The 24765-nt window shown below is 59.5% G+C and overlaps 10 protein-coding genes across 10 annotated transcripts; 7 read left to right on the top strand and 3 right to left on the bottom strand.

Moving 5' to 3' along the window:
- Positions 1 to 747: 747 nt before the first annotated feature.
- VDAG_09991 (quinate permease) lies at positions 748 to 2678 on the top strand (the record flags this gene model as incomplete). Its single annotated transcript, XM_009655748.1, has 2 exons — positions 748 to 1199; positions 1277 to 2678. Exons 1-2 carry the CDS (start codon positions 922 to 924, stop codon positions 2676 to 2678), a joined length of 1680 nt encoding a protein of 559 aa, XP_009654043.1. The 5' UTR covers positions 748 to 921.
- A 941-nt stretch (positions 2679 to 3619) lies between these two features.
- On the top strand, positions 3620 to 5388 carry VDAG_09990 (uncharacterized protein; the record flags this gene model as incomplete). Its single annotated transcript, XM_009655747.1, has 3 exons — positions 3620 to 3794; positions 3924 to 4039; positions 4186 to 5388. The coding sequence occupies 3 exons, from the start codon at positions 3620 to 3622 to the stop codon at positions 5386 to 5388; spliced, it is 1494 nt and encodes a 497-aa protein (XP_009654042.1).
- Positions 5389 to 6146: 758 nt separating this feature from the next.
- VDAG_09989 (uncharacterized protein) lies at positions 6147 to 6650 on the top strand (the record flags this gene model as incomplete). The annotated part of the gene is made up of 1 exon (XM_009655746.1): positions 6147 to 6650. The coding sequence occupies one exon, from the start codon at positions 6147 to 6149 to the stop codon at positions 6648 to 6650; it is 504 nt and encodes a 167-aa protein (XP_009654041.1).
- A 781-nt stretch (positions 6651 to 7431) lies between these two features.
- On the top strand, positions 7432 to 8124 carry VDAG_09988 (phosphatidylethanolamine-binding protein; the record flags this gene model as incomplete). Its single annotated transcript, XM_009655745.1, has 2 exons — positions 7432 to 7835; positions 7929 to 8124. The coding sequence occupies 2 exons, from the start codon at positions 7432 to 7434 to the stop codon at positions 8122 to 8124; spliced, it is 600 nt and encodes a 199-aa protein (XP_009654040.1).
- A 487-nt stretch (positions 8125 to 8611) lies between these two features.
- VDAG_09987 (A/G-specific adenine DNA glycosylase) lies at positions 8612 to 10429 on the top strand (the record flags this gene model as incomplete). Its single annotated transcript, XM_009655744.1, has 1 exon — positions 8612 to 10429. One exon carries the CDS (start codon positions 8612 to 8614, stop codon positions 10427 to 10429), a length of 1818 nt encoding a protein of 605 aa, XP_009654039.1.
- A 306-nt stretch (positions 10430 to 10735) lies between these two features.
- On the top strand, positions 10736 to 11634 carry VDAG_09986 (uncharacterized protein; the record flags this gene model as incomplete). Its single annotated transcript, XM_009655743.1, has 2 exons — positions 10736 to 11151; positions 11208 to 11634. The coding sequence occupies 2 exons, from the start codon at positions 10736 to 10738 to the stop codon at positions 11632 to 11634; spliced, it is 843 nt and encodes a 280-aa protein (XP_009654038.1).
- A 574-nt stretch (positions 11635 to 12208) lies between these two features.
- Positions 12209 to 13679, bottom strand: VDAG_09985 (uncharacterized protein; the record flags this gene model as incomplete). The annotated part of the gene is made up of 3 exons (XM_009655742.1): positions 12209 to 13047; positions 13100 to 13452; positions 13645 to 13679. 3 exons carry the CDS (start codon positions 13677 to 13679, stop codon positions 12209 to 12211), a joined length of 1227 nt encoding a protein of 408 aa, XP_009654037.1.
- Positions 13680 to 14499: 820 nt separating this feature from the next.
- VDAG_09984 (alfa-L-rhamnosidase) lies at positions 14500 to 18175 on the bottom strand (the record flags this gene model as incomplete). Its single annotated transcript, XM_009655741.1, has 4 exons — positions 14500 to 14631; positions 15042 to 15407; positions 15495 to 15525; positions 15651 to 18175. The coding sequence occupies 4 exons, from the start codon at positions 18173 to 18175 to the stop codon at positions 14500 to 14502; spliced, it is 3054 nt and encodes a 1017-aa protein (XP_009654036.1).
- Positions 18176 to 18988: 813 nt separating this feature from the next.
- Positions 18989 to 20784, top strand: VDAG_09983 (sugar transporter; the record flags this gene model as incomplete). The annotated part of the gene is made up of 3 exons (XM_009655740.1): positions 18989 to 19123; positions 19202 to 19477; positions 19546 to 20784. The coding sequence occupies 3 exons, from the start codon at positions 18989 to 18991 to the stop codon at positions 20782 to 20784; spliced, it is 1650 nt and encodes a 549-aa protein (XP_009654035.1).
- Positions 20785 to 21250: 466 nt separating this feature from the next.
- On the bottom strand, positions 21251 to 24332 carry VDAG_09982 (importin alpha re-exporter; the record flags this gene model as incomplete). The annotated part of the gene is made up of 4 exons (XM_009655739.1): positions 21251 to 21878; positions 21931 to 22234; positions 22295 to 24169; positions 24263 to 24332. 4 exons carry the CDS (start codon positions 24330 to 24332, stop codon positions 21251 to 21253), a joined length of 2877 nt encoding a protein of 958 aa, XP_009654034.1.
- Between the last annotated feature and the right edge of the window lie 433 nt (positions 24333 to 24765).

The following is a 24765-nucleotide window of genomic DNA, read 5'->3' as shown; positions in this document are numbered from 1 at the left end:
CCGCTACCAGAGGCGAGGGACGGTCGTCTGCCGTCTGATCCGTGAAAATCGGGGCTTGGCATAGGTCTCCGACAGCGCCTTTCCCGGCTTGGCAAGGACGTCCACCCCCGGACAACAGCCTTCTTGTTGATTTCCTCGCGCCCTCGTTGGACGGAAACTGGCCGAGAAATCGTGCAACAATGGGTCGACCATTTAAGCATGTTTTTCTCGCGTTTCTGCAGAGCCAACGTAGCCACACCCCTGTCCCTGGGGTTGGCGGCTTAGTTGGGCGACTCTCTTGGGGGGCTCAACACAACACTTCTGACCATCACACCGTTTCTCATTGGGCCCAGGCCTTCTAGACGCCGACCGACGACCAACTCAACGTTGCCAGGGCCTCGGGCAAGCGAGATGGATTCCACGCGGTCCATTATCGTCGCCACCGGGGCCCCCCCTTCCTTGCCCGTCGTCCCCTGCCCGGGCATGAGAACGGCCGGAGGAATGACCGACTGCCGCACCACTTGGACCAGTCATGGGACTACTTGCTTCTCCAAGGCTACTCCACACGCTGCGTGCGACTTGTGAGCGCGGCGGACTTCTCAGCGCAACCTAGTTTGTACCATGTAGGTCACGAAGTGGGCATGTTGCGCGCGAGTAAGTCCATGCAATCATTCCTCAGATCCGTCTCCATGGGGGAGGCTTCAGGTCCCCACGATGCCCTAGGGGGGCATGAGGGGCAGAGGGGTAAGACAAGCGGGGTGGTAGCACCAGAGTCGATGTCCAGAAAGAAATAAAAAGGATGGAAGCCGCATCTTCCCCAGGTCGATTGGGGCAGAACAGCTTGGTCTCCCATCCGAGTGTATAGCCTTCTCGACGCGCCTCGCCTCGCCTCTCCACTCTCATCGATATTCTTCCTTCTTTCATCCTCACAGATAGCCCAAGATGGCAGGCGGCGTCAAGAAGCCCGTGAACATCTTCAACTTGAAGAACCTGGGCGAGCCCGAGGGAGTCTTCAACTGGCGACTGTGGTTCGCCGTCGTCTCCTTTGGCCTGCTCGGTGCGGCCCGTGGTGTTGACGAGGGTCTCATTTCTGGCGCCTTCAAGTCGAAGGACTTCCAGCGCTTCATCCACTACGAGAACTACGACCATGTCGAACAGACCAACATCAAGGCCAATGTCTCGGCCATGGTCCAGATTGGCTCCGTCGGCGGCGCTCTCATGTAAGTCGACGTCACACGCGCACGCCCGCGTCTGATCCCTGCAATGTGCAATGCCGAATCTAACTTTTTTTTTCCAGTGCTTTCCTCATCTGTGACAAGATCGGCCGTATTTGGGCCACACGTCAGCTCTGTGTTGTCTGGGCTGTCGGTATCATCATCTTCATGTGCAACAACGGCCACCTCGGCGCCGTCTACGCGGGCCGCTTCATCGCCGGTCTTGGCGTCGGCCAGACCCCTGTCGTCGGCCCCGTCTACCTCGCCGAAATCGCTCCCGCCTCGATCCGTGGTCTCTGCACCTGCATGTTCACCGGTTTCGTCTATCTCGGCATTGTCCTTGCATACTTTGCCAACTATGGCTGCCAGCTTCATCTCGGCGACAACACGCACAACCGTTGGCTCGTGCCCACTTCGCTCCACATTATGTTTGCTGGCATCATCTTCATCCTCACTTTCTTCCAGTACGAGTCCCCTCGCTTCCTCGTCAAGCAGGGCAGGGTCGAGGAGGCCACTTCTGTCATGTCTCACCTGCGCCACCTGCCCGAGGACCACGAATACATTGTGCGCGAGATCAGCGCCATTCAAATGTCCCACGAGGCTGAGCTCGAGGCGACCCGCGGTGCCAGCTTCTTCGGCAAGATCAAGGAGATGTTCCTTGTCCCCAGCAACCTCTACCGCGTCTACCTCACGAGCATGGTTCAGATTCTCTCGCAGTGGTCTGGTGCTGGCTCCATCACGCTCTACGCCCCCGACCTCTTCGAGATCCTTGGTGTCACGGGCCAGAACGAATCGCTGCTCGTCACCGCCGTCTTCGGAATCGTCAAGTTCTGCGCTGCCATCATCTGTGCCCTGTTCCTTGTCGATGTCATCGGCCGCAAGCGCGCTCTCCTCATCGGCATCACCCTGCAGGCTATTGCCATGGTCTACGTCGCCGGGTTCCTCACGGGCATCCCCCAACTCGGTGTTGTCGACGACTTTGAGGTGCCGAAGAAGGACCTGGGTGCCAGCCGTGGCGCCATTGCCATGATTTACATCTCGGGCTTCGGCTGGGCTCTCGGCTGGAACTCCATGCAGTACCTCCTGACTGCTGAGCTTTTCCCTCTGCGCATTCGTGCCCTTGCCACTTCGTGGGCCATGACCCTTCACTTCAGCAACCAGTACGGCAACTCGCGCGCCGTGCCCAACATGCTCCTGCCCACGGGCCACGGTGGTATCAGCCCCAAGGGCACCTTCTGGTGCTTCGCTGCCGTCACCATCATTGGCGGCATCTGGGTGTGGTTCTTCGTGCCCGAGACTGGCGGTCGCTCGCTCGAGAGCATGGACAGGTTGTTCGACCTGCCCTGGTACAGGATTGGTCTCTTTGGCAACAAGGATGCCGAGGAGCAGGATGCCATTTACGACGAGAAGGCCGAGGCGGCCGAGCAGAACATTGGCCAGTCTGAGCATGCGGAGAAGAGGGACGAGCGGAAGGAGATTGCCTAGGTGCACTGGTGTTGTGTTAAAGTTCCCTTGTGACGCTTGATGACTAGACTAGGATTTGTTGTCAATCAAACCAACTGTTCAAATTCATTGCTTTATCGGGCAAAACCTTGCACACGTGAATGATTATGCGGCATGCGGGCACCTGCAAACCTAGACGGCTCACAGAAAAGTCTGACGGGAGTCCGGTGTGCACCATGTTAGCAACAGCGTCCTTGGGGCCTTCGCCCGAGCTCATTCCACGCTCTTCGATCCCACAAATCTGGTTCCATACCACAGGGCAAGGCGAAAAGGCGCCTTAACACACCAGAATTACGTTTGATGCTCACCCAAGCCCCACCACAGTCCTCTGCTTCAGGTCCATGTGATGGGCGAGAACCAGGTAGGTGATATATTAGCTCGGGTAGGTAGGGTAGGCGGTTTGGCGCTGAAGGAGGTCCCGCCACGTGAGGAGTAGTTGTGAAATCTTCCAAGTATTTAGATAGTCGTATATTCTTCTCCCGTTTGTTAGTGATGGGGTGTTTAGGTCTCGGATAGATATCCTGGTCCTATCAGCGACCATGGTCTTTGGGTAACAAGTGACTCGAGAGGATACTTCCTCCCGAGCGGTCAAATACCATGGTTCGGGCGTGCTGTCGCGTCGATGAACGTCTCCTTCAGTCGCCGGGTCAGCGTCGCGCGACTGACCAGGTAATTAGACCTCGGCAACAGACCGCGCGTTATTTGGATACTATATTGTCCCTGCTATAGAAACACGCGTTGCGACGAACATGGTCGCGTGGTCGAGCCGGGTGGTCTCATTCGCTTAGAAATACGTGAATAACAAGCTTTCGGCTCCGACGTCGAGAGAATCTGAGTCCATGCTACGGGGACACGTCACGACCGGCAGACCCAACACAAGTGTCTCCTCGCCGCCAAAACAGATTCTCGATCAAGTCCTGACTATGGAGCAATACGGCGACGAGTCTCCCTTGGATGCCGATCCCCTGCTTGACGACGACCTCGACGACTTTGACCCTTTCCCTGATGGTGAAGGCGAGGGCCAGCACTCGCTAGGCTCAAGGTCCTCACGGCGCCGCGTACAGTGGAAGAAGAGCTGGGTTCCCTGGCAACGCCTCGGTTCGAGGCATGCCTTTGACGCTTTCAGACCCACGACTCCGTTCGCCATTGTCGTGCTGCTCGCGTGTCTGAAGGCGACGCTGTTTAGCAGCGGCATTCTCTTCCTGACGCCATTGTTCCGCCTGGTAGAGGATGCCATTTGTCATGTGCACTACCAAAAGGACCTCGCCGAGCCGATTGAGGAGAAGGAGTGCAAGGTCGACGAGATCCAATCGCAGCTGGCGTACCTGCTCGGCACTGGCGCCGTGATAGGGGCACTTGTCACGCTTGTCGTCGCTTTTCCCTATGGTGTGCTCGCTGACAGGTGAGCTGCTTTTTCCTTCTTTTTTTTTTCTGTCTTTCATTGCCCAGTCAGGATGCCTCGAACTGACGACCCAGGCTCGGCCGCAAGCCGGCGTTTTTCCTCGCCTACCTCGGGATACTGCTCGGCTTCGGATGGGCGCCGTTCGTCCTCTCGGTGTCGAAGCAGCCGAACCTGTGGACGCTGCTCCTGGGCCAGTTCTTCTTCCTCATCGGCGGCGGCGTGTCGGCGGCCGTCAACAGCATCTACGCCATGGCCTCGGACGTGAGCACCGAGGAGAACCGCTCGACGCACTTCCTGTACCTGTCGATCGGCGGCGTCGTGGCCGGCCTCGGCGTGCCGCTGGCGTCGGGGTTCCTGCTGCAGACGTACGGCCCGTGGGTGCCGGTCAAGCTGGTCTTCTACCTGAGCCCCGCCGTCGTCACGGCGGCGAGCCTGCTGCCGGAGACGCTGCCCGTCAAGCTGCCGGACGGGCCCGGCGGCGGCGTCGTCCCGTTGCTGAGGCGACGACCGCTCGCGGCGGCGCTCCGACAGCAAATGGCCTCGCACGCGGCCGAGGTCGCCGGCGTCAGGGCGCTGCTGCGCAACCGCAGCCTCGTGTGCTGCCTCGCGGCGCCGCTCATCGCCAACGCGAGCTCGACGTCGCACTCGACAACGTTTACGCAGTACATCAGCAAGCACTTTGGCTGGTCGCTGGCGCAGACGACGTACGTGCACTCGCCGCTGGCGCTCTGCCACCTGGCGGTGCTCGTGGGGCTGCCGCGGGTGGCGGCGCATCTCTCGGCGCCGCGGGGGCGGGGCGGGCGGCTCGGGCTGACTCGGTTCACCAAGGACCTCATGCTGACGCGGGCGTCGTACGGGGTGCTCGCGGGGTCGTCGGTGCTGCAGGGGCTGAGCCCGTCGGTGGTGCCGTTCCTGGCGACGTACGCGCTCGGCATGCTGGGGTCGGCGACGGCGCCGCTGACGCGGGCGCTCACGACGGCGTTCGCCGAGAGGAAGGAGCACACGTCGCGGCTGTATGCGCTGTGCAGCATCGTCGACACGCTGGGGTCGTTCATCGGCGGGCCGGTGCTCGCGTGGACCTTCTCGGCCGGCATGCGCTGGGGCGGCGTGCTGCGCGGGTTGCCGTGGCTGTATCTCGCCGTGCTGTACGCGGGCGCCGGCGCGGCGTTCATGATGGTGCGGGAGCCGCGGCACGTGAAGCTGCCGCTGCAGACGGAGGGGGAGGGAGACATGGGGTATGAATCTGCCGCCGAGGAGGAGGAGGAGGAGGAGGGGCTCGGCGCGCGGTAGGCGGCCGCGCCATGTGTGGGATGCATTCGCTCTTGTTCGTCTGTATTAGTAGTAGTAGGGCCATGGGTTAGGGTGGTGTTAGGATAGACAAGGCTTCTCTGATGTCTGGTCATGTTCTTCCGTCAGGGTGGATGGAGCATTGCACCTTGCCTCCATTCTCGTTGTGGATGGAACCACGCCCTAAACCCTAAGACGCCAAATCAGTGACAGCTCCTTCCAATTTACCAAGATGGATGTCTTGCGGTGCAGCACATCGGACAGTGGTATGAACAAGTCCCTGGACAGTGTAGGGAGCAAAAGATGCAACATCATTGCGCAAAACTCCACCAAAGTCGAGGTATAGCGATGGCGTCATGCCAGATGCCGGTTGGTGACGTGGTCGCTTGAATTATGCTTCTCCAGGTTCGTATGGGGGAGCCGTGAATTGGTAGAGTTCTGTGAATACCAAGGTTTGTCCCTCAAGGTGGGTGTTTCTACACCTCCACTGATGGCGTTGGTGAAGGCCGACAAGCTGAAGGCCGACAAGCTGAAGGCCGACAAGCTGAAGGCCGACAAGCTGCAAGGTCATCGTCATCTCTGATCCTCATCTCTGAATCCTCTTCTCTGATCCTCTCACCTCTTTATACTTAATTGATTGCGCAAACACTTCGCAGGCATCACCACCACCACCACCACCACCACAGCACATACAATCTCTGCACGGCTTCTTCGTCCCCTCAATCTCTGCACGGTTCATCCGTCGATATCGTGCGCGCACAATGACGGCCGACAAGGGCATCCAGCAGAGCCCCCCCACAGCCATTCCAACAATTACTCTCACAACGCCAGAAAGCGCACAAATGGCATGCCCCGTCCTCGCCAGCAACCGTGAAAAAACGACCCTCAAGCGCCGCCCCTCGCTCTCCGCATCCCAGCAAGAGGGCTTCCTGTGCGTGCCGTCGCGGGGTACGACACGGCGCGACAGGCTGCAGACGGACTTGTGCGACGAGTGCACGCCCTATCGGTGCCGGAAACACCAGCAGCACACCTCGTCTGGCCCCGAGCTCGACGCCGCCAAGACCAGGACCGAGGCCAAGACCATGACCGAGAATCAGACAAAGGACGACGCCGAGTGTCGCAGGGTCGTCGCGGGGGCGGCGCGCGCCGGTTCAGGGCCGGCGTGGTTGAGGATGGGGGCGCGAGTTGCGCGCAGGGGACTGGAGGGCAGGAGGATCCGCATCAATGGGCTGTGGTACTATGAGAATGTCGCGCGTGCCGCGTAGGGTCCATCCGTCCGGGGCTCGAGGTGATTGAGCGACGTGGTCTTTATGCTTATTTCTGCGACATTGGAAGGCAGCGCTCAGGAGGCATCATGCGACTCGGCACAACAGGGCACGAGATGCGAGGAATGGCACCACGATACGAAAAAGGTAACGGAAAACGATCCCTGTACACGAGAGAAAAGAAGACCAGGCAAGAAATAGGACAGTCGACCCGCCAGCCGGACGGACGGCGGCGGGAAAACCGCCAACGATGCCGCGACGACGTTTTGCTCCGTGCCAAGCATCCCCCCCCCCTCCCCCGGAACCCTGCCGTGGGGGGCTTGCGCCAATGCGACTCTATCGTCTGATGTACATTCTCTGCAGGCGATCGGCAACCCTGACTGCCTGACTGCCTGACTGCGTAAAGGTGCCCGCACGCCTTGGCGGGCTTCACAATGTGGGGGAACAGAGGGGTATCAAGGGTATGTAGAGGGGCAGCGCGGACGGACGTGACGAAAGGAGCGGCGACATGGTCATGTCGTGGTGCTGACTGGTGGAAAATCTGACTCGACTCTGTGCTCATCGACACTGCCTGGCGGGGTTTTTGAGAGTTGTATCATCATGTGCGAGGAACTGAGGGTATATAGATGAAGGGTTTGAGCAATTGGCGTCGCCAGCAGGTCGAGCTGCTTTCCCGACCTGACAATTGAACAACCACTCGACGATTGCCGACTCGTAGAACTCAGACAGAGGAAAAGAGAGACTATACCGATAAAGGCCCCCGAAGCAGGACGAGCCAAACATGTCCCTCGACGCACACGCGCAGGCCCTCTCGGCGTCGCTGGCCAAGGCCAAGCTCGTGCCGGGCTCAGCCGACGGCCTCATCCCCGACGACTTCGCGCCGGCGACCAAGCTCGACGTGGCCTATGACGGCCAGGCGCTCGAGCTGGGCACCTTTTTCCGCGCCAGCCAGTGCAAGGTGCCGCCGAGCATCGCCTTTGCCGCCGAGGCCGGCGCCGCCGCGACAACAGCGTCGTACCTGCTGCTGCTGACGGACCCCGACGCGCCGACGCCCGACAACCCGCAGTTTGCCTTTTGGCGGCACTGGGTCGTGCCGGGGCTGCAGCCGCTGGGCGACGGCAAGACGGTCGTGGCCGAGACGAAGCCGGCGCTGACGGCGTACCTGGGGCCGGGACCCAAGGATGAGTACGTTGTGCCGTGGTGCCGTTGGCCGTGGTGCCGTTGGCCGTCGTGTCGCTCCCCTTATTCCTGCATAAGCATGCTGACCTCGTGACACAGCTCGAAGCCGCACCGATACCTGTTCCTGCTGTTCCGCGAGCCCGAGGGTCTGCAGCTGACCAAGGAGGACGTCGGCGGCGAGGAGTTTGTGCAGCGGCGGTCGTTCAGGCCGGCCGAGTGGGCTGCGAAGCACGGATTGAAGCTGGCGGCCGTCAACTGGATGACGGTGGCCGGCGATGGCTGGAAGGAGGAGTGAGCATTCGTTCGAGTGCAGAGCTAGACGGCGCAATAGACGGGCATTCTGAACATGCGATGGTTGCCAAGGATTGCTGTGATCATTTGCTCGTCACTGAAGGTGGCGATGTTCAGAATTCGTCCTCTGAAAGACTGAAAGAGCTCAACGTAGTCGACAGAGGTAGTCGAGGTAGTCGAGGTGGTCGATGTCAAAAGAGAGTCGAGCGACTGGCGATCGAGCAGACGCGAGACGCGAGACCCAGTGGTCCGTGCACATGCTCGACCTCGACGCGTCTGCTCTTGCTCTGCCTTGACTCCTACCTAGGTACCTCTTGCTCTGCCTTGACTCCTACCTGGGTACCTCTTGCCTCTGCCTTGCCTCGCCTACCTAGGTACCTCTTGCCTCTGCCTTGCCTCTGCCTTGCCTCCTACCTAGGTACCTAGGTATGCATACTGGTAACCAAGCTTTCTACTCAGAGCATCAGAGCATGAGACGTGCGGCCTTCATCATGCGTCGACAGTCCTCTCTTGCTGCAGCCAGAAAGATATCGCTTCAGGCCGAGGCCGACAGCTCGGAACCGGAGGGAAACCCGGCACCCATGCCAATTCCATCATCAACCGCCAAGACACGCTCTCGCCCCCTGGAAGACGCGTCTCCCAGCACGACCAACAGCAAACCAGAGCAATCCGACGATGGGGAATCCGAGGAATCCGAGGAACCCAAGCCCAAGAGGCGAAAGACTGCCGTCAGGAAGAAGAGCAGCAACGCGCCATACGCCAGCCTATTCACCCAAGGATCACCATCACCCTCTTCCTCATCCTCATCCTCACCCCCACCAACGGCTGTACCCCCCCTGCGAAGCCACACGCTCAGCTATCATCGCCCTCTTCTCCTCGACGGCGCCTCCCACCGCCGAGACCTTTTGGCATGGTTCGATTCCGTGAGCACCACCCGTCAAATGCCCTGGCGCAAGCCATTTCTCCCCGCCCCCGTCGCCCGTGCCGACCTCGAACGTCGCGCCTACGAGGTCTGGATCAGCGAGATCATGCTGCAGCAGACCCGCGTCGCCGTCGTCATAGACTACTGGAACCGCTGGACCGCCAAGTGGCCCACCATCCAGGACCTCGCCGCCGCCGAGCCCCATCATGTCCTCGCCGCCTGGCGCGGCCTGGGCTACTACAGCCGCGCCACGCGCATCCACGACGCCGCCCGCCTCGTCGTCGCCGACGACAAGATGCAGGGCATGCTGCCCCGAGACGTGGCCGAGCTCGAGAGCAGGGTCCCCGGCGTCGGCCGCTACACCGCCGGCGCCATCTCGGCCATCGTCTTCGGACTCGCCGCGCCCATGGTCGATGGCAACGTGCTGCGCGTGCTGAGTCGACAGCTCGGCGTCTATGGAAACGTCAAGACGGACAGGACCACCATCGACATGCTGTGGGCTGCCGCCGATGCCCTCGTCAAGGCGGTCGCCAGGGACGGCGACACCGGCAGCAGCCGTGACGAGCAGCCTCCCGTGAGCGACCGCCCGGGACGGTGGGGACAGGCCCTCATGGAGCTGGGCAGCACCATCTGCACCCCCAAGCCTGACTGCGCGCAGTGTCCCGTCACGGCGAGCTGTCGCGCGTATGCAGAGGGCCTGGCGCTCGCGGACCGGTCCAAGCCTGCTCGTGTGCCGGACATGGAAGACGCATGCACATTGTGTGAGTCGTTTGCCGATTCAGAGGCCGAACCCGCCGTTGCCGAGAAGCCGGTCAAGAAGGGGGTAAAGCAAGGCACTCTGTCCGCCTTCTTCAACGCGCCGTCCACAAAAGCCAAGAGCGCCCCGAACCTCGCCTCGAAACCGACGCAACGCCAGATGGAGACCATTGTCGAGCACGCCCGCAAGTTTCCCCTCAAGGTGGTCAAGAAGGCGGTGCGCGAGGAAGACACTCTCGTCTGCGCCATCCGCCGAGCCGACGGCTGCTTCTTGCTGCATAAGCGGCCCGAAAAGGGGCTTCTGGCCGGCTTGTGGGAGCTGCCTTCGAAGATCCTGCCCGACGGAGCCCAGACCTCGAGCGCGCGGGTCAAGATGGCCAAGGCGCACGTCGCCGGCCTCCTCGGCAAGCAGGCGCGTCTCGTGCAGCATGCAGGCGAACTGGGGACTGTGCCCTGGCTGTTCTCGCATCTCAAGCTGACGATGCATGTCCATCTTTTTGACTTGGCTGGCCCCGACCCGGCTTCCCGTGGTGAGCGTTGGGCGACGAGTGACGAGGTCGAAGCCGAGGCCATGGGGACAGGCATGCGCAAGTGCTGGGCTCTGGTTCAGGGCCACGGTGTTTGTGCTTGACCTGATGGCCGTCCAACTGCTTGACCTGACGCTTGTTGAAAGCTGAGTGCGTTGCACAGACCAGAGTGTCCTCCGTTGTCGTCTCTTTCCTTGGCCCATCAATCCGGCGATGAGTGGAACGCAGACACTTTCCCTGCTGTGCTTGTGCACCACACATGGTTGCAGTCATGAGCAAAAGCCTTGCCCCCGCCTTCCCAGACTTCACTTCGAGCAATGTCCGCCAAGAGCTGCAGAGATCCCATCAAACCTCACCCACCGGTGAGAGCATCAGAACTTTTTGGCAGGCTAAGAGATCAACTCATCACTATGACGATCGCAACATGCACTTCAGCTGGTGTTGATGCCAAGACCCCGACGACTCCCTCGCTCACTGGACTCAAACTTGACGATCCGCCCAAAGTCGACAGCGATTGCCTCCCCGAAGTCGATTCGCGAGAGGGGTCGTACCCCGAGACAGCATATTCCTCGCTTCCCGAGGTCGTCGAGTTTCCACACGAACCAGAGAGCAGTACCCTCGCAGCAGAGAAGCCCTTGGACGGGTCCGAAACAGTACCGTTCGAAGCTTCATCCATTGGAGACAGGGGTAAATCTTGGTGGCAGCGGTGCAAGACACCGCTGCTGCTCATCGTCCTCGTCTGTGCTGGCGTAGCCATTGGATGCGGCATAGGCGTCGGTCTTGCAGCCGGCAACGGCCCATCTGCCAGCGATGGCAGCGATATCTCGTGAGTCCCATGGCTTCTCTCCATCACCCAAGACAGGGCACTTACCCCAGGGGCAGCTCAAACCCCTCATCGCCCGCCCAGACGGCGCCCTCTCCATCCCTCGCCGCCGCATCGTCCTCCTCCACAGCCCAGCAACCCTCGCCCACGTCAAGCGTCTACCTCGCATCTCTGCTCCGCGGCCCAACCCTCCTCAGCAGCGCCGGCCTGCTCCAAGACGACAACAGCACGGCCTGCCGCTCGGCCGTCCCGTACGCGGCCCCGGGCCGCGCCCCCTGCGACCAGCCCTTCGAGCTGAGCGACGGCCTGACCTACCGCTGGCGCGGCTGCGGCCAGCTGCCGACCTACGTGACCTGGGCCGTCGGCGCCGACGGCGACGAGACGCGCCTCGGCGTCTGCGACGATGTCCCGCCCGCGGCGCGCTGGGACTGCGGCGGCGGGCAGACGCTGGCGGCCGAGTGGCTTTGCGGGCCGGCGGCGGTCTGAGAGCTGGGTTGGGACGGCAGCATTTTGGCTTACTCTGTGATGCGCGAGAGGTGTTCAGCTGGGGCATGTGAGACACCGAGTTCAGCGTCCATGATCAAGTCTACCGATTCCAGCACTTGGGTGTATGGCTAGAGGGATTATCAGAGTTGCCGTGCTTCTGTATTGATGGATCCCTCGTGACGTGGAACCCTGCATCTTGCTGTTCTGCTGGTTTGCAGACCTGGCAACCCTAGAAACAGCTGCCAGCCAGACTACATAACCCAAGGCGCTTTCCTGTCAGCTTTGTCGGCTCCTCGATTATGGTCCCCTAGAACCGTGAGCTCAGCGACTAGCGTGGTCTAGATACCCGCTGGGTGTGATAGACATGATTACATTAGCAGGTGTACCGAGCCTACGTTCAACATATTACGCGGCCACAGGGCATTAGCAGCTACAGCTACAGAAGAACACGGAGCATTCAAAACGTTTGTCATTGCCAGGCAGACTTCTATGCATATAATCACAAATGTCATACCCATAACAGACCTCGTCTCACATTCATTCAAACAACCCCCACCTCCATCCTCCCCCGACCTCACTTGGGCCCGAAGCCAGGGAACTTGCGCAGCCAGCCCTTGGGGGAGGGCATTGGGTCTGGCTGGTACTGCGGCCGTCCCAGGCCGGCGCCCCAGCTTTGCCAAGAGCTCTCGGTATCTGCGCCGCTGATGGTCGTGTGAATCGTTGGAGCCATCGAGGGTTGCCGTTGGGGACGCATGGTCCGCAGCGGGGGCACGTCGTCCCTCGACGTTGGGTCGCGTCCGTAGAACGAGAACGAGGATCGGTGCACGTCGTCGACGGGAAATTCATAACGGTTCGAGGGAGGTCGGATGGCCGGCTCTGGGGGCTGGACGAGCGGCTCCATGTCGTCTTCCTTCTGCAGGGTGCGGGACTGGAAGAGAAAGGGAACAGCCGGCACAGGGGGAGCAGAAGCGTCGGCGGGTACAGCGCGCCGGACGTCCGACATGGAACTCTGACGGCTTGACTGGTAGGACTCGGATAAAGCGTTTAGCCGCAAGGGGTTGAGACGGTTGACCCAGCTTGCGATCGATGTGCGTGCGTTTGCGGCGAATCCAGCGGGCGGCGTCTGCGAAGCAATAACGTGGGGTCCCTTTTCGACGAATCGGTTCTGGGAAGCCATGGACTGTTGGGCTGGGATCCCTTGGTTGTCGGCGTAGGCGGCCGTCATGAGTTCACCCATGAGGCTTGACGGCGCTCTGCGTACGCTCCGCTGGTCGAGGCGAGCAGCAGCCTCCTGCGTAAAGACTTGGCTCGGTGCCCTAGAGACAGGCGGCGTGAGCTTGGCCTTCTTGCGACTGCGGCGGCGCATGCACCACCAAATGGCCACTCCGATGCAGAGGAGGACAGCAGCAGCACCTGTCACGTTGTCAGCCTAGTCTTCTGCGTCCATCAAGGAGAGGTAGCCTACCGATAGAGCCGAACGCGATCCCTAGCCTGGGGTCGACCATCCGCCCAGAGTTGCCAGATCCAATCTGAGAAGCAGCATCGGCAGTTGCCTGGCTAGAAGATGAGCTGGAGGAGCTCGACTCGGTGGATGAAGAGGACGAGGAAGACGTTGTATCGGTAGAAGAAGTCGTCGTTGGTGGCGCCGTCGTGATGGTGCTGAAAGTGCTGATCTCAGTTGGCCGCGGCTGAGAGTCCGAGGATGTGGTCTCGTCAGCACGCTCCGTCTCACCCGCCGCCGGCTGTTCAGCAACAGGCGGCCTGATGGGGTTCGCCACGACATCTGTAGGCCCAGCGTTCGGAGGCGGCGCCGTGGTACTGGAAGGGAACGAAGTCGTCGTGGGCGATGGCGAGTCGATTTCATCGGAGGAGCTATCGTCAGGGACGGGCGGCTCGATGGGCGCCAGCTGTCTCGGGCGAAGACGACGGTAGCGCGGGCGGCGTTCCTCTCGGCTGGGCGGTGTTAGTCTTGGACCGTACGAGAGATGATAGGAGCTGGTTGACACTCACTTCTCCAGAAACCAGAAGCCAATGGGTTGGTCCATGGTGGCAATGAATGTGGTGTATCAAAACGAATGGAATACAGATGACCAGGCCAGCTGTCACGATGAGAAGCGAAAAGAAGAGATGGACAGGCAACAAGTACAATTAAAAACAACAAGTCAAGGACAAATGGGCACTGCCCGGGTCTTGGATCACGAAAGGAAGAGAGAAACGAAACGAAGAAGCATCACGACTGGATGAAAGGCGACTTGGGATGGAAGTAAGAGAAGAGGTTAGTTAGTCTGATGATGAATGGGGTTGCAGGCATAGCAATGCGAGATGACACCCGAGCCATGTCGGCCTCAGACCTATGGCAACTTCGGACACAAGCAAGTTGTCGTCTCAGACCCGTCGTGTTGACGTCGAGGTCGCTGTCAGTGTCAGAGAGCGACGGCGCCGTGGGGCAGACGACAGAGTAGAGACGAGGTGGCATTGTGGGCGGGCTGGGTCTGGCCGTTGACGATGGGACGGAGTGAAGGTGCTGGGGCGCTCAAGTGTTTCATCATGGCAACTCTTACAGACGGCAGGTCCCATCGGGCGAGCCAGCTTGCCAGCTTCTCTGCAGCTTGCTGCGAACCCCAGGCAGGAGCCGCCGGCTTGCAGGGTTCTGGCCTGGGGCAGGGGCCACCCCAGGGTCACCTTTCTTTCCACTGCACCTCATCCTGCCATTGTTGCGAGAGCCTCGCGCCTTCCTCCTCAGTCAGGAGCCATGCTTCCTCAGTCAGGAGCCATGCTTCCTCAGTCAGGAGCCATGCTTCCTCAGTCAGGAGCCATGCTTCCTCAGTCAGGAGCCATGCTTCCTCAGTCAGGAGCCATGCTCCCTCAGTTAGGAGCCCTCGAGAGACCTGGAGAGCACTGCGCACTACGCACTACGCACTGAGCGCTACTGAGCACTCGAGCGCCGGGGGAGCTCTCCACTGACTCAGCGGATCGCTCACCGTGAGATGCCCCTTCCTGCAAACATGAAGCACCAGGGGTTACAAGTATCGCCCATTATTGGCTGCTAAGTAAAGAAGCGGGGCTTTCCCGTCACGTCGAGCTCCCCCCTTCGAGCCAACGAGCCCTTCTCCATCACCACGCCCTCAACCGTCCTCACACAGATCATCGCCAAGATGAAATCTGCCTCGTTTCATCCTCGGCATCGGACCTTTTCACAGTCCCCTGGCGGACCCTTCAGTCCCTTGGCGGCCAGTCAAGCATTCGAGGCCCACTGACTTGGGCAGCCGATGATCTCTGCTCAAGACACTGAGCCAGCATCAGCCCGGGGTCGCGTCTTGGTCGATGCTTCGCCCGTGTTGGGGGCACGTCATGCCACGCCAGACGGCATGCCCGAGAGACGGACGCTCCATGTTCGACTCAACTACCTGCTTAGCCAGAGCACGGTCGAAATACCAACGCCGGCCGGGCTGGACCAGCTGCTTGGATGATACCCAGCCGCGCCTTGCCCTCTCTACATCATGCTGCCCATACCCCACAAAGACCAGACTTGCGAGCTGGTCGTTGCGAGCCGACAAGCTTCTCGCAAGAACAAGCATCCCGGCATCCAGCATGAGGCTTCGAGTCAGCGCTGGCACATTCTCAAACCGCGATCGTCTGCCGAGACAACTGTGGTGTTTGCGAATCGCTGCGAATCGCAACGTTATCGGGAGCATTGGCTGGTCGCTTGATCCCCCAGATTGCCGGCTCGGCATAATCAACCTTTGACAATTAACTGCGTCTGTTGCAGGGGTCTATGACCGGCTGGTAGGCCACGAATCGTCAGACGGCAGTGACCCGAGGCCACGGCCTGACACTCAATCTGAGAAACCTACACTTACAGATACAGTCCCAACGCTCCTGTTAAGGTGTCTACCACGCGAAATAAGCTTCGCGATCACGCTACAAAATAATTCTCATACTGGTCGCCCTGTGGCCCCGCGATATGACTCGGAGGCCATTCAGGGTCTGTCTCCCACAGCGTCTCAAACACATACTCGCCGCTGCCCACCTCCTGGTCTATGCCCTCAAGCACCACGCGCGCCTCTGCATTTGGCGGTACCCTGAGCCGTGTTGTCATCTTGGACCCTTCGCATCTCCAGTCCACCTCATATGGCCCGTAGGGCGAGTCAAACCATGTCCGAGCTGACCTGACCGTTCCACCCGGCTGTGGCTTCACCAGCGCCTTCTTCCAGCCTGGCAATGCTGGCGAGAGCCCACCCACCACATTATGCATGAACGCGCAGACCGACCCCAGCGCATAATGGTTGAAGGACGTCATCTGGCCCGGGTTGATGGTTCCGTCCGGCAGCATCGAGTTCCAGCGCTCCCAGATCGTCGTCGCACCCATCCCTACTGGATACAGCCAGCTGGGATGATCGCGCTCCTGCAACATGCGGTACGCAAGGTTCAGCATGCCGTTATCCGCCAGCACCTTGAGAATCATGGGCGTGCCTGCGAATCCAGTCGTGATCTTGAACTGCTCCCAACGAGTCAAGTAGCCCAGGCGCCCGCACGCCGTCGCCATTTGCTTGTCGTCAAAGAGCCCAAACCTCAGTGCAAGCGCGTACGAAGTTTGTGTGTCGCACGCTAATCGTCCTGCCTTCGTCACATACTCGTCTCGGAAGAGGTCCCGCAGGCGCGCAGCGTCTATCTCGTAGCGCTCTGCCGCCTCAGCCTTGCCCAAGATGCGGCCAACCTTGCCTGCAAGGTCCGTTGTATGAATAAGATATGCGTTGGCTACCATGAAATTGTCTGTCGGGCCGTTGCCTGGCATATTGACTGGTGCACGTGGGTCCAGCCAGTCGCCGTACTGTGGCGATTTGGTCGAGTAAAAGCCCTTTTCATCGCGCGGTACTCCCAAGTCCAACCACAAACGCATGCTCTCCCATTGCGTCGCGAGCTGGGTCTTGTCGCCGAAAGCATTATACAGGTCCCAGGGTGTAATCACGGCGCAGTCTGCCCAGATTGCCATTGGTCTATTTTGTCGGTTGTCGGGCGGTTTGGGGATATTAGGAACAATGACTGGCACAACACCGCCAGCATCCCTTTGCTCAGCCTCGACATCACGCATCCATGATCCTAAGAAAGCGGCCGTGTCGTACAGAAAATTGGCCGTCGGTGCAAACACTTGGAGGTCTCCAGTCCAACCTAGACGCTCGTCGCGTTGTGGACAGTCTGTGGGCACTGAGACAAAGTTGCCTCGCATTGACCAGACCGTGTTGGCGTGCAGTTTATTGAGCATGGCATGAGAGGATTCGAACCCACCAGTACGACGCAGGTCCGAAGAGATGACGACGCCCGTGAAGTCATCAACGCAAACGTCATCGTAACCCGTGATCTCAGCAAATCTGAAGCCGTAGAACGTGAACCGTGTCTGGGCGTTCCTTGTAGGGCCACCGAGCTTCAGGGTGTACTGACATTTTGCAGTGCGAAGTGGCCTTGTGCCCAACTCTTCGTGCTCCATTACTTCGGCATGCCTGATGATAAGGTCTCTGTTGTCGGACATGCTGACTATTATCTTTTCGACTCGCAGCCAGCCCACAAAGTTCTGGCCGAAATCCAGTATTTTCTTCCCGCTCGGCGTCGTGATGACCATTTTCGCCTTGAGTTCCATAACTTGTCGCACTGGTGCGACTTCGGGCGCTATGAGCTCAGCTGTAGGAAACGGCAAGACATGAGCACGCCCTTTGGCTTGGGTCGTTGCCGAGGTGGTTGACCATGTCGGGTCTTCAAGATTGCTGTCGCAGAATTCGCCGTTGTACAGCTCGGAACTGATGAGCGGGCCCTCGAGATGTTCCCAGCTGGCGTCCGATGCGCAAACCACCTCCCCTTCGATTTCAACCTGACCGAGAAACCCTAGCCGATTGCCCCAGATGTTGGCGACACCGGGCCTGCCTAGTCTCGTGGCGAACCATCCCTCAGCGATGTGAGCTCCGATGACGTTGTCCCCCTCCTGCAAAAGGGATGTCACATCGTACGTCTGGTAGTGAAGACGATGCTGGTAGGACTGCCATCCTGGCGCGAGCAGATGGTCGCCTACCCGCCGGCCGTTGATCTCAACCTCATAGACGCCGTGAGCCGTGGCGTATAACCGTGCTGGTCCAGTCCCGGTGCGTCGAAAAGTCCTCCGAAGTCGAAATGGCCGTTTTGGTCCCGGGCCTGGTGGCGGACCGGAGATGAGTTGGGCAGACCAGTCGGAGCGGTACAGGAGCGCGACCTCAACACTTAAACTCGCCCATTCTGTGGATTGTCCATCGCGCCCCGTGGCGCGGACTTCAATAGATGCCCTCTCCCGCGAGGCAAGCGGAGAAGATGGCCAGGGGACGAGGATGGACTCAGGTGAAACTATATGATATGATTCGTCTTGACCGTTGCGCAATATGCGCACCTCGTAGGACGCCTGCTTCCAGTCTCTCACCGTCGTCGCGTTAAAGCGCCATGAGAGACGAGGTGTCGTGGTGAAAAGGCCGAAGCCGTCATGGTGGTGCTCGGCTATAACCTGTGCGATGGAGACAGCCATATTGTCGGTGCTTTCGAGTCTGAGCCTGCGCTTGGGTTCATGCGTCGCAAAAGGGAATGACTTTCTAAGAGCTGTACCTTGTTCCGAGTCTTTCGCTGATCATGAAGCTTCAGCGTGGGGTAATCGTAGCTTTGGTATTCTTGGAAGCATCGACAGCTTACGCCGTGGACCTCGCGCCTTGTTATCGCGAGACAACGGATTCTTGTCCGTCCACCGGATTATGGACTGAGCTGATGATTCTGGCCCTGTGTGTGAGATTCATCCGCTTTTTGCCGCTTCTCTTTTTTCAAATCCCACCAGAGTTGGCGCCATGGAGTGGTAGAGGCCCACGATGTCCCCTTGCGCTGCAACGAGAAGTGGCTTGCCGGGGCGGGAGCTCAGAGCTGAACGCAACAGAACAGCACAGCGACAGGGAGGGACTTGGCTCTGGCTGATAGATGGCGACGGATAAGTCTCCTGGGGATTTACCCCGGATTCTGGTGTCCTGGGGTTCTTCCCCGCGGTCATGGTCTGACTTTCTCTCCGCAACGGTGCCGGTTAGCCGAGAGTTTGGCTCGTGGGGTTGCCAGGACAGGAAGGGATGAGCAACGCTTTTGGATGGAACACTCGAAAAGCTGTTAGGCCACAGCTGTAGATGTCCTACGGCCGGTGGACTCGGTTGAGCTGCTAGCGAAGTGGTGATGTTCTGGGGTGCATGGTGCGGATTTTGGTAAGATGTCATGAAGGCCCTACAGGGTGATGAAAAAGGCCATTGACCCAGGGCAAGCATATTTGGAGACTGTGATTGAATTATACTCAACATCTTGGCGCATGATGTCTGCTCAGACCGACAAAATTGAAGCCGGCCCTCGTTCTGGTGGTGCCGAGCACCATGACAACGACATCGATTTGAAGCATGAGGCGGTCGTGCTCAAGTCAGACCACGACGAACTAGGCCTCTGGGCTACTGTGTGTCGGTTCAAGAAGGTAGTTTGTTCAAAAATATACAAGTGCTCTAGGCTATATTCATACTAACACGAAGAATAGGCCGTGCTCATCTGCAACTTGATTGCCATCGCAGCCGCAGCCGACGGCTATCAGTACAAGTTGAACGGAAACATCATTGCCAACAAGGGCTTCGTCAACCACATCGGCTTTCTCAATGCTGCCGGCACAAAGCACGTACTCAACGCTCAGCACACGGCGCTCTGGGGCGCCATGCAGTCTCTCGGCCAGCTCGTGGGCATGCTCTTCCTCAACCCCGTGTCGGATCGCATCGGCCGCAAGATGACCATGTACGTCCTCTGGGTCGTGCTCGCAGGTGTAAGGCCCCCTTTCACTTCTTGACGGAACCAGCATGAAAAGGGGTCTGGCACTGATCAAGGTCGCAGTCCCTCACGCTCGAGACACTGGTCCGCGACTGGCGAGACTGGTCAGGCGCCAAAATCCTCGCGGGCGTCGGCGTCGGCGCCCTGCAGTCGACGCTGCCCATCTACATTGCCGAGTGGTCGCCGTCGAACATTCGCGGGGCCATGGTCCTCACGTACAGCTTTTGGAACACGATCGGCAAGTTCCTGGCGCCGCTGACGCTCCTCATCTGCGAGAACGCCGACCCGCAGGAGTACAAGATTCCCATTGTCACGCAGTGGGGGTTCCTCGGCATCATGCTGCCCATCTTCCTCTGGCTGCCCGAGACGGCCCAGTACTATGCCGAGCGCGATCTCGACGAGAAAGGTCGAGCATCTCTCGACCGCGTCAACGGTCGAGTGCCCGGCTACGACGTCGACGCCGAGTACGCCATCATCAAGAACTCGATTCTCGAGCAGCGGCGACGCCGCCAGGAGCTGGAGCAAGACGACGGCAGCAGCAGCAGCAGAAAGGGGTGGAGGGAGCTGACCGACTCGTACGTCGCGTGCTTCCGCGGCCCGAACGCGCGGCGCACGCTGGGCTCGGCGCTGCCGGCGTGCGCGCAGCAGCTGACGGGGCTGTCGTTCCTGAGCACGTACGCGTCGCTCTTCTTCCGGCAGGCCGGCTTCGCCGACCCCTTCCTCATCACGACGGTGCTGACCGCCATCGCGCTCGTGACGTCCGTGGCCCTGATGCTGTGGACGGACCGGTTCGGGCGCCGCCTCGTCGTGTTCGCGGCGGCCTGCGTCTCGACGGCGACCATGCTCGTCGTCGCCGTCATCGGGCTCGCGCCGACGTCGACGCCGCTGCGCGGCTTCTGCATCTTCGTCGCGTGCGTGTGGTCCTTTTTCAACAACGCCCTCGGCGCGCTCGGCTGGGCGTTTGTCGGCGAGATTGCCTCGCAGAAGCTGCGCGCGCGCACGGCCGGGCTGGCGGCCGGCCTGTCAGTCGTCTTTGGCCTGACGTTCAACACGGCGCTGCCGGTCATGCTGGACACGGAGGGGGCGGACATGGGGTACCAGACGGGGTGGCTGTTCTTCGGCGTCGGGGCTGTGACGTGCGTCGTCGTGTGGTTCTTTGTGCCCGAGCCGTCGCGGCGGAACAATGCCGAGATGGACGAGATGTACGACAAGGGCGTGCCGGCTTGGAAGATGAAGGATTACGTGACTGATGTGCAGTTGGCCCAAAGGCAGGCGAGGGGACGTCGCGAGGAGGTCGCTTGAGGGGAGAGCGGACGACGATGACCTCCACAACTGGCGATGAACTGTACTCGGAGGACAACCTCAAGAACACGAGTTCGAGGAATAGAGGCGTAAACAAGGGGCAATGAGCTGTCACAGAGTTACCCCTGATCAAGTTAACGTTGCAGATCAGCCATGCAGGAGAACAGACAACACGCATGGTGTCCTCTTGATGAACTTCCCTGGTGGCAAACCGATATTTCTTGGTAGCCCGATAAAATACAACAATACGTACAGCACGGTCAGCCAGCATGCAAACACTCAGAGTACGTCGTCAAGGCTTCGTTCGTCTGAAATCAACAGACTACGTGGCAGTCTTAGGCCACAGCACCATCACCACCAGAGTCCTTTTTGTCATGACAAGTCATTGCAGTTTGCCGCCTCCTCCCCACGCCGTCGCCAGCACGCAGTCGTCCGGCAGCCCCATTCCCCCGTCGCTTCTCGTCTCCTACATCAGAAGCTGACGCAGGGCCTCCTGCTGCTCGGGCGTCAGCCTCTCGGCGATGTAGTTTGAGATCTGTCCGCCGTGCGTGTTGTTCGCCGAGTTAATGTACACGCTGACCCACGGCGCCACAGCCGTCACCTCGGGGTAGTCGTCGCGCGTGGTCGGACGGCACGTGTTGAGCGCTGTGTAGGACAGGCCGAAACCAATGTCGTCAACGTCGGCCTCGGCGATGAACTCGTCGCCGAAACCGCTTGTCACCACGGGTGGGTTGACCAGGAGCGTCAGCAGGAGACCGACGGACCGCGCCCAACCCTTCTTGAACTGCTCCGCAAACGCCTTGGACTCGCACACCGTCTTGGCAAGACTGATGACAGCGAGCTTACGGTCCACAGGGTTGGCCAGCTTCTCTGTGTCGGCGAGGATGAAGGTGGGGTACACGTTAGCAAAGAGACCCTGCGCCAGCTGATTCGTGTGCTGGACCACATAGTCGGCGCCAAAGCCCGCCTCTTGCCGCGCCGAGACCAAGTGGTAGAACCGAACAAAGCGCAGCTTGAGAGACTCGGCGGGCTGGCCCTCGAGCTTGGAGTACATGAGCTGCAGAATGTGACCAAAGTATTGGTTGAGCGCGTTCCTAGACCATGGTTAGCTCGAAACATTGCCATCAGAGGGCAAAAAATACGTACGGCTCGAACGTCTTGACGACAGACTCGATCACGTCAAAGCCGTACAGCTGGAACTTTTTGGTGCTCAGGAGACGCTGGTAGATACCCAGGACTTGCTCCAGAAGGTTCTCGGAGACGATGTAAGACTTCGTCGCCGGGATGATGGCCGAAAGCAATCTCGTACACGCAGGGACGTTACCCTTTGTGTCCCAAATGCCAGGCGCGAGCAGGGGTGCCAGGAAAGCCTTGTAATTCTCCGAAATGGCGTCTGCTGGGCTGACCTCGAGCAGTTGTGCCAGGATCTGGAAGACATACTGCTGGAATTCTGTGGAAAAGAAGTTAGCACGGTGCATCAATGGCAATGGGTGTGACTCGGTTGACTAACCCGTGACGTCCTCGACGAGGATCTGGTGGAACGGCTCCCAAAGCTGCTGGTTGAAGAGGCCAGCATTCGTGGAGGCACAGTACCTGACAAGGGCACCGAGAGCCTCGAAGTGGTAGTAGTAGAAGCGGGGGTTGCTGGGGTTGGTCTTGATAATGTTGGTGATGAGGATGAGGTGCTTCAGGACGCGCTCAGCTACGGGTGCAGCGCCATCCTTGATAACGATGAGCAGACGCATGACGCAGCGCATCAGGAACTCGTTCTCCTGAAGCTTGGGCGCCGCCGTCTCCTTCTCGATGAGTTTGAAGAGGTGGTCGAGGAGGTCCTTGGCGAAAGGCTCAATGTCCTCCCTCGGGAACACCTGCTTTCCAGAGTCCTCGGTCAAGAACAGCACGCGCTCCACAGCAATGGCTGCATATGTGTAGACGACGTAGTTGTCGGACGCCAGATTCTGGATGAGGGGGTTGAAGGCGACCTTCCACTGGTCCTTGTTGAACTGGCTGCGGAAGGTGTGGAGGTACTTGATGGCGTCAACCTTGGCGATGGGCTCCACGCTCGTGCTCGTCAGGTCGGCAGCGATGTGCTGCTCGAAGAAGTCGACAACGTTGACTAGGGGGTTGACAGTCTTGACACCCTGGGCCGCCGTGACGGCGCCCTTGGACGCAATCGAGATGAAGAGGTAGACGGCCGTGTCCTTGGCCTTCCAGTCCGACTTGCCCTGCGTAAGGTAGTGGTTGATGTACTTGCTAACCACACCAGTCACGAGCTGCTCAAACCTCTCCTGCAGCTTGCGCAGGAAGTCGGTGGCGGCGCGACGCCTCGAGTCGGTGTCGGAACCCTCCAGATCCCTGCGGATGAACTCGATGGGCTCGTCCTCGAACATCTCCATGTCCGACTCACGCAGGGCCACGTTGGGCAGGATGACCTTCTCGACAACCTGGCCCAAGACATCCTCGCTCGCAAACATGGACGAGTGTTTTGTGGTACCGGCAACGGCGGTGAGGAAGTGCAGCGCCTTGCTGACGATCTGATCGTACTTGGTCTCCAGACCAGTGGTCGAGAGGAGGTTCCAGGCACTCGTGATGAAGGGCTGGGTATAGTTGGCAAAGTCGTCGTCGTACTTGATGACGTAGAGCTGCAGGACGTCGCAAATGTCGGCCTTGACCGTGTCGACGACGCTGACCTCATCGTCGTCCTCGGTGTTGAGCAGGGGATTGGAGTAGGTCAGGTACTTGTGCAGAAGCTCGGAGAGGGAGCTGAGGTGCGTCTCGAAGATGGGAGGCATGTCGTGGGACGAGAGGTCGTAGAAGATTTTCATCATGAGGCTCAGGGCGTCAAACCAGCTCTTCAGCACATCCTTGTTCTGGGCATTGGCGTCAATCTGCTTGTCGGCGGCGATGAGGAGCTTGACAAAGGGCTCGGCAAATGTGCTGATGACATGGTTGATCTCGGTATACAAATCATCGGTCCGGAAGAGCGGTCGCCAGCGGGCAAAGATGGAGTGTGCGACTTCGAGAACACCAATGTTGACCTTGGGGTCGGTGTTGGAGAAGCGGTCAACGAGCTCCTGGGTCAGCGTGTCCCAACGCTGCCAGAAGTCCGAGTCGGCGATGATGCTGATGGTCTCGCCGAGCTGCGACTGAATGGAGGGAGGGCAAGCAATCATCAGGCCAATAAGCTGCTGTTTGATGGTCTTCACCTCGTCGGCAGGCAGCTTGTAGTCTCCCTCGGCGTTGACATAGTTGTTCCTGATAAAGTTCTTGAAAGCCAACGAGGCAGCGAGACGGGTCTTGGGAGGTAGCGCCTCGGAGGCGACAATGTTGAGAAGCTGGATGGAGTATTGCGGCTTGACCTGCTCTTGCTTGAGGGCGCTTTCGGCTGTGGGAGGCATTGTTTGTTAGCAACCAAACATTTATGGCGGGGTACTATTTTGAGAGGAGAGGGGGAGGGGGGAGCTCCCTCTGTACAAACCCTTCTTGTGCTGAGAGGGATCGAGAGTGGCATCGAGTAGTTGGGCAATGGTGCCCATATCCGCAGCCATCTTGACGGTGATGCACGGCGTTTCCTGAAGAGGTGATGGGGGGGGGGAGGAGGATTTGTGTGGGATCTTGCTCGTCCTCAAGATTTGTTTGGGTCCACGATGAATGGGTTGCTGTGGGGGATGAAGCTTCAGCGGGACATATGCAATAAGGCAAGGTCAGGTAAGGTACCTTACCTTAGGTGGTAGGTAGGCAGACAGAGAGAGAGAGTGGGATAAAATCACGGGAGCATCGGTTTAGGTAAGGCGGCAGGGGCGTGCGTGGGCCAGAGCGGGAGCCGGCCTCGGGACGCTTGGGCCTCTACTACCTTGGTGCCTTAGATAAGGTACCTTCAGCCTGTTCATTCAGGGCCCCTCCCCAAGCTATAGTGCAAGGTACCTATCATATCTCACTGCAAGTCGTTTTTAGGGGGTCAATATCACTGGAAACCATACC

This window comes from Verticillium dahliae, genomic scaffold (genome assembly GCF_000150675.1).
Source record: "Verticillium dahliae VdLs.17 supercont1.30 genomic scaffold, whole genome shotgun sequence".
Classification (NCBI taxonomy): Eukaryota; Fungi; Ascomycota; class Sordariomycetes; order Glomerellales; family Plectosphaerellaceae; genus Verticillium; species Verticillium dahliae.
Note: the sequence above shows the minus strand (reverse complement) of the source record. Positions and strands in the feature narration are given on the sequence as shown.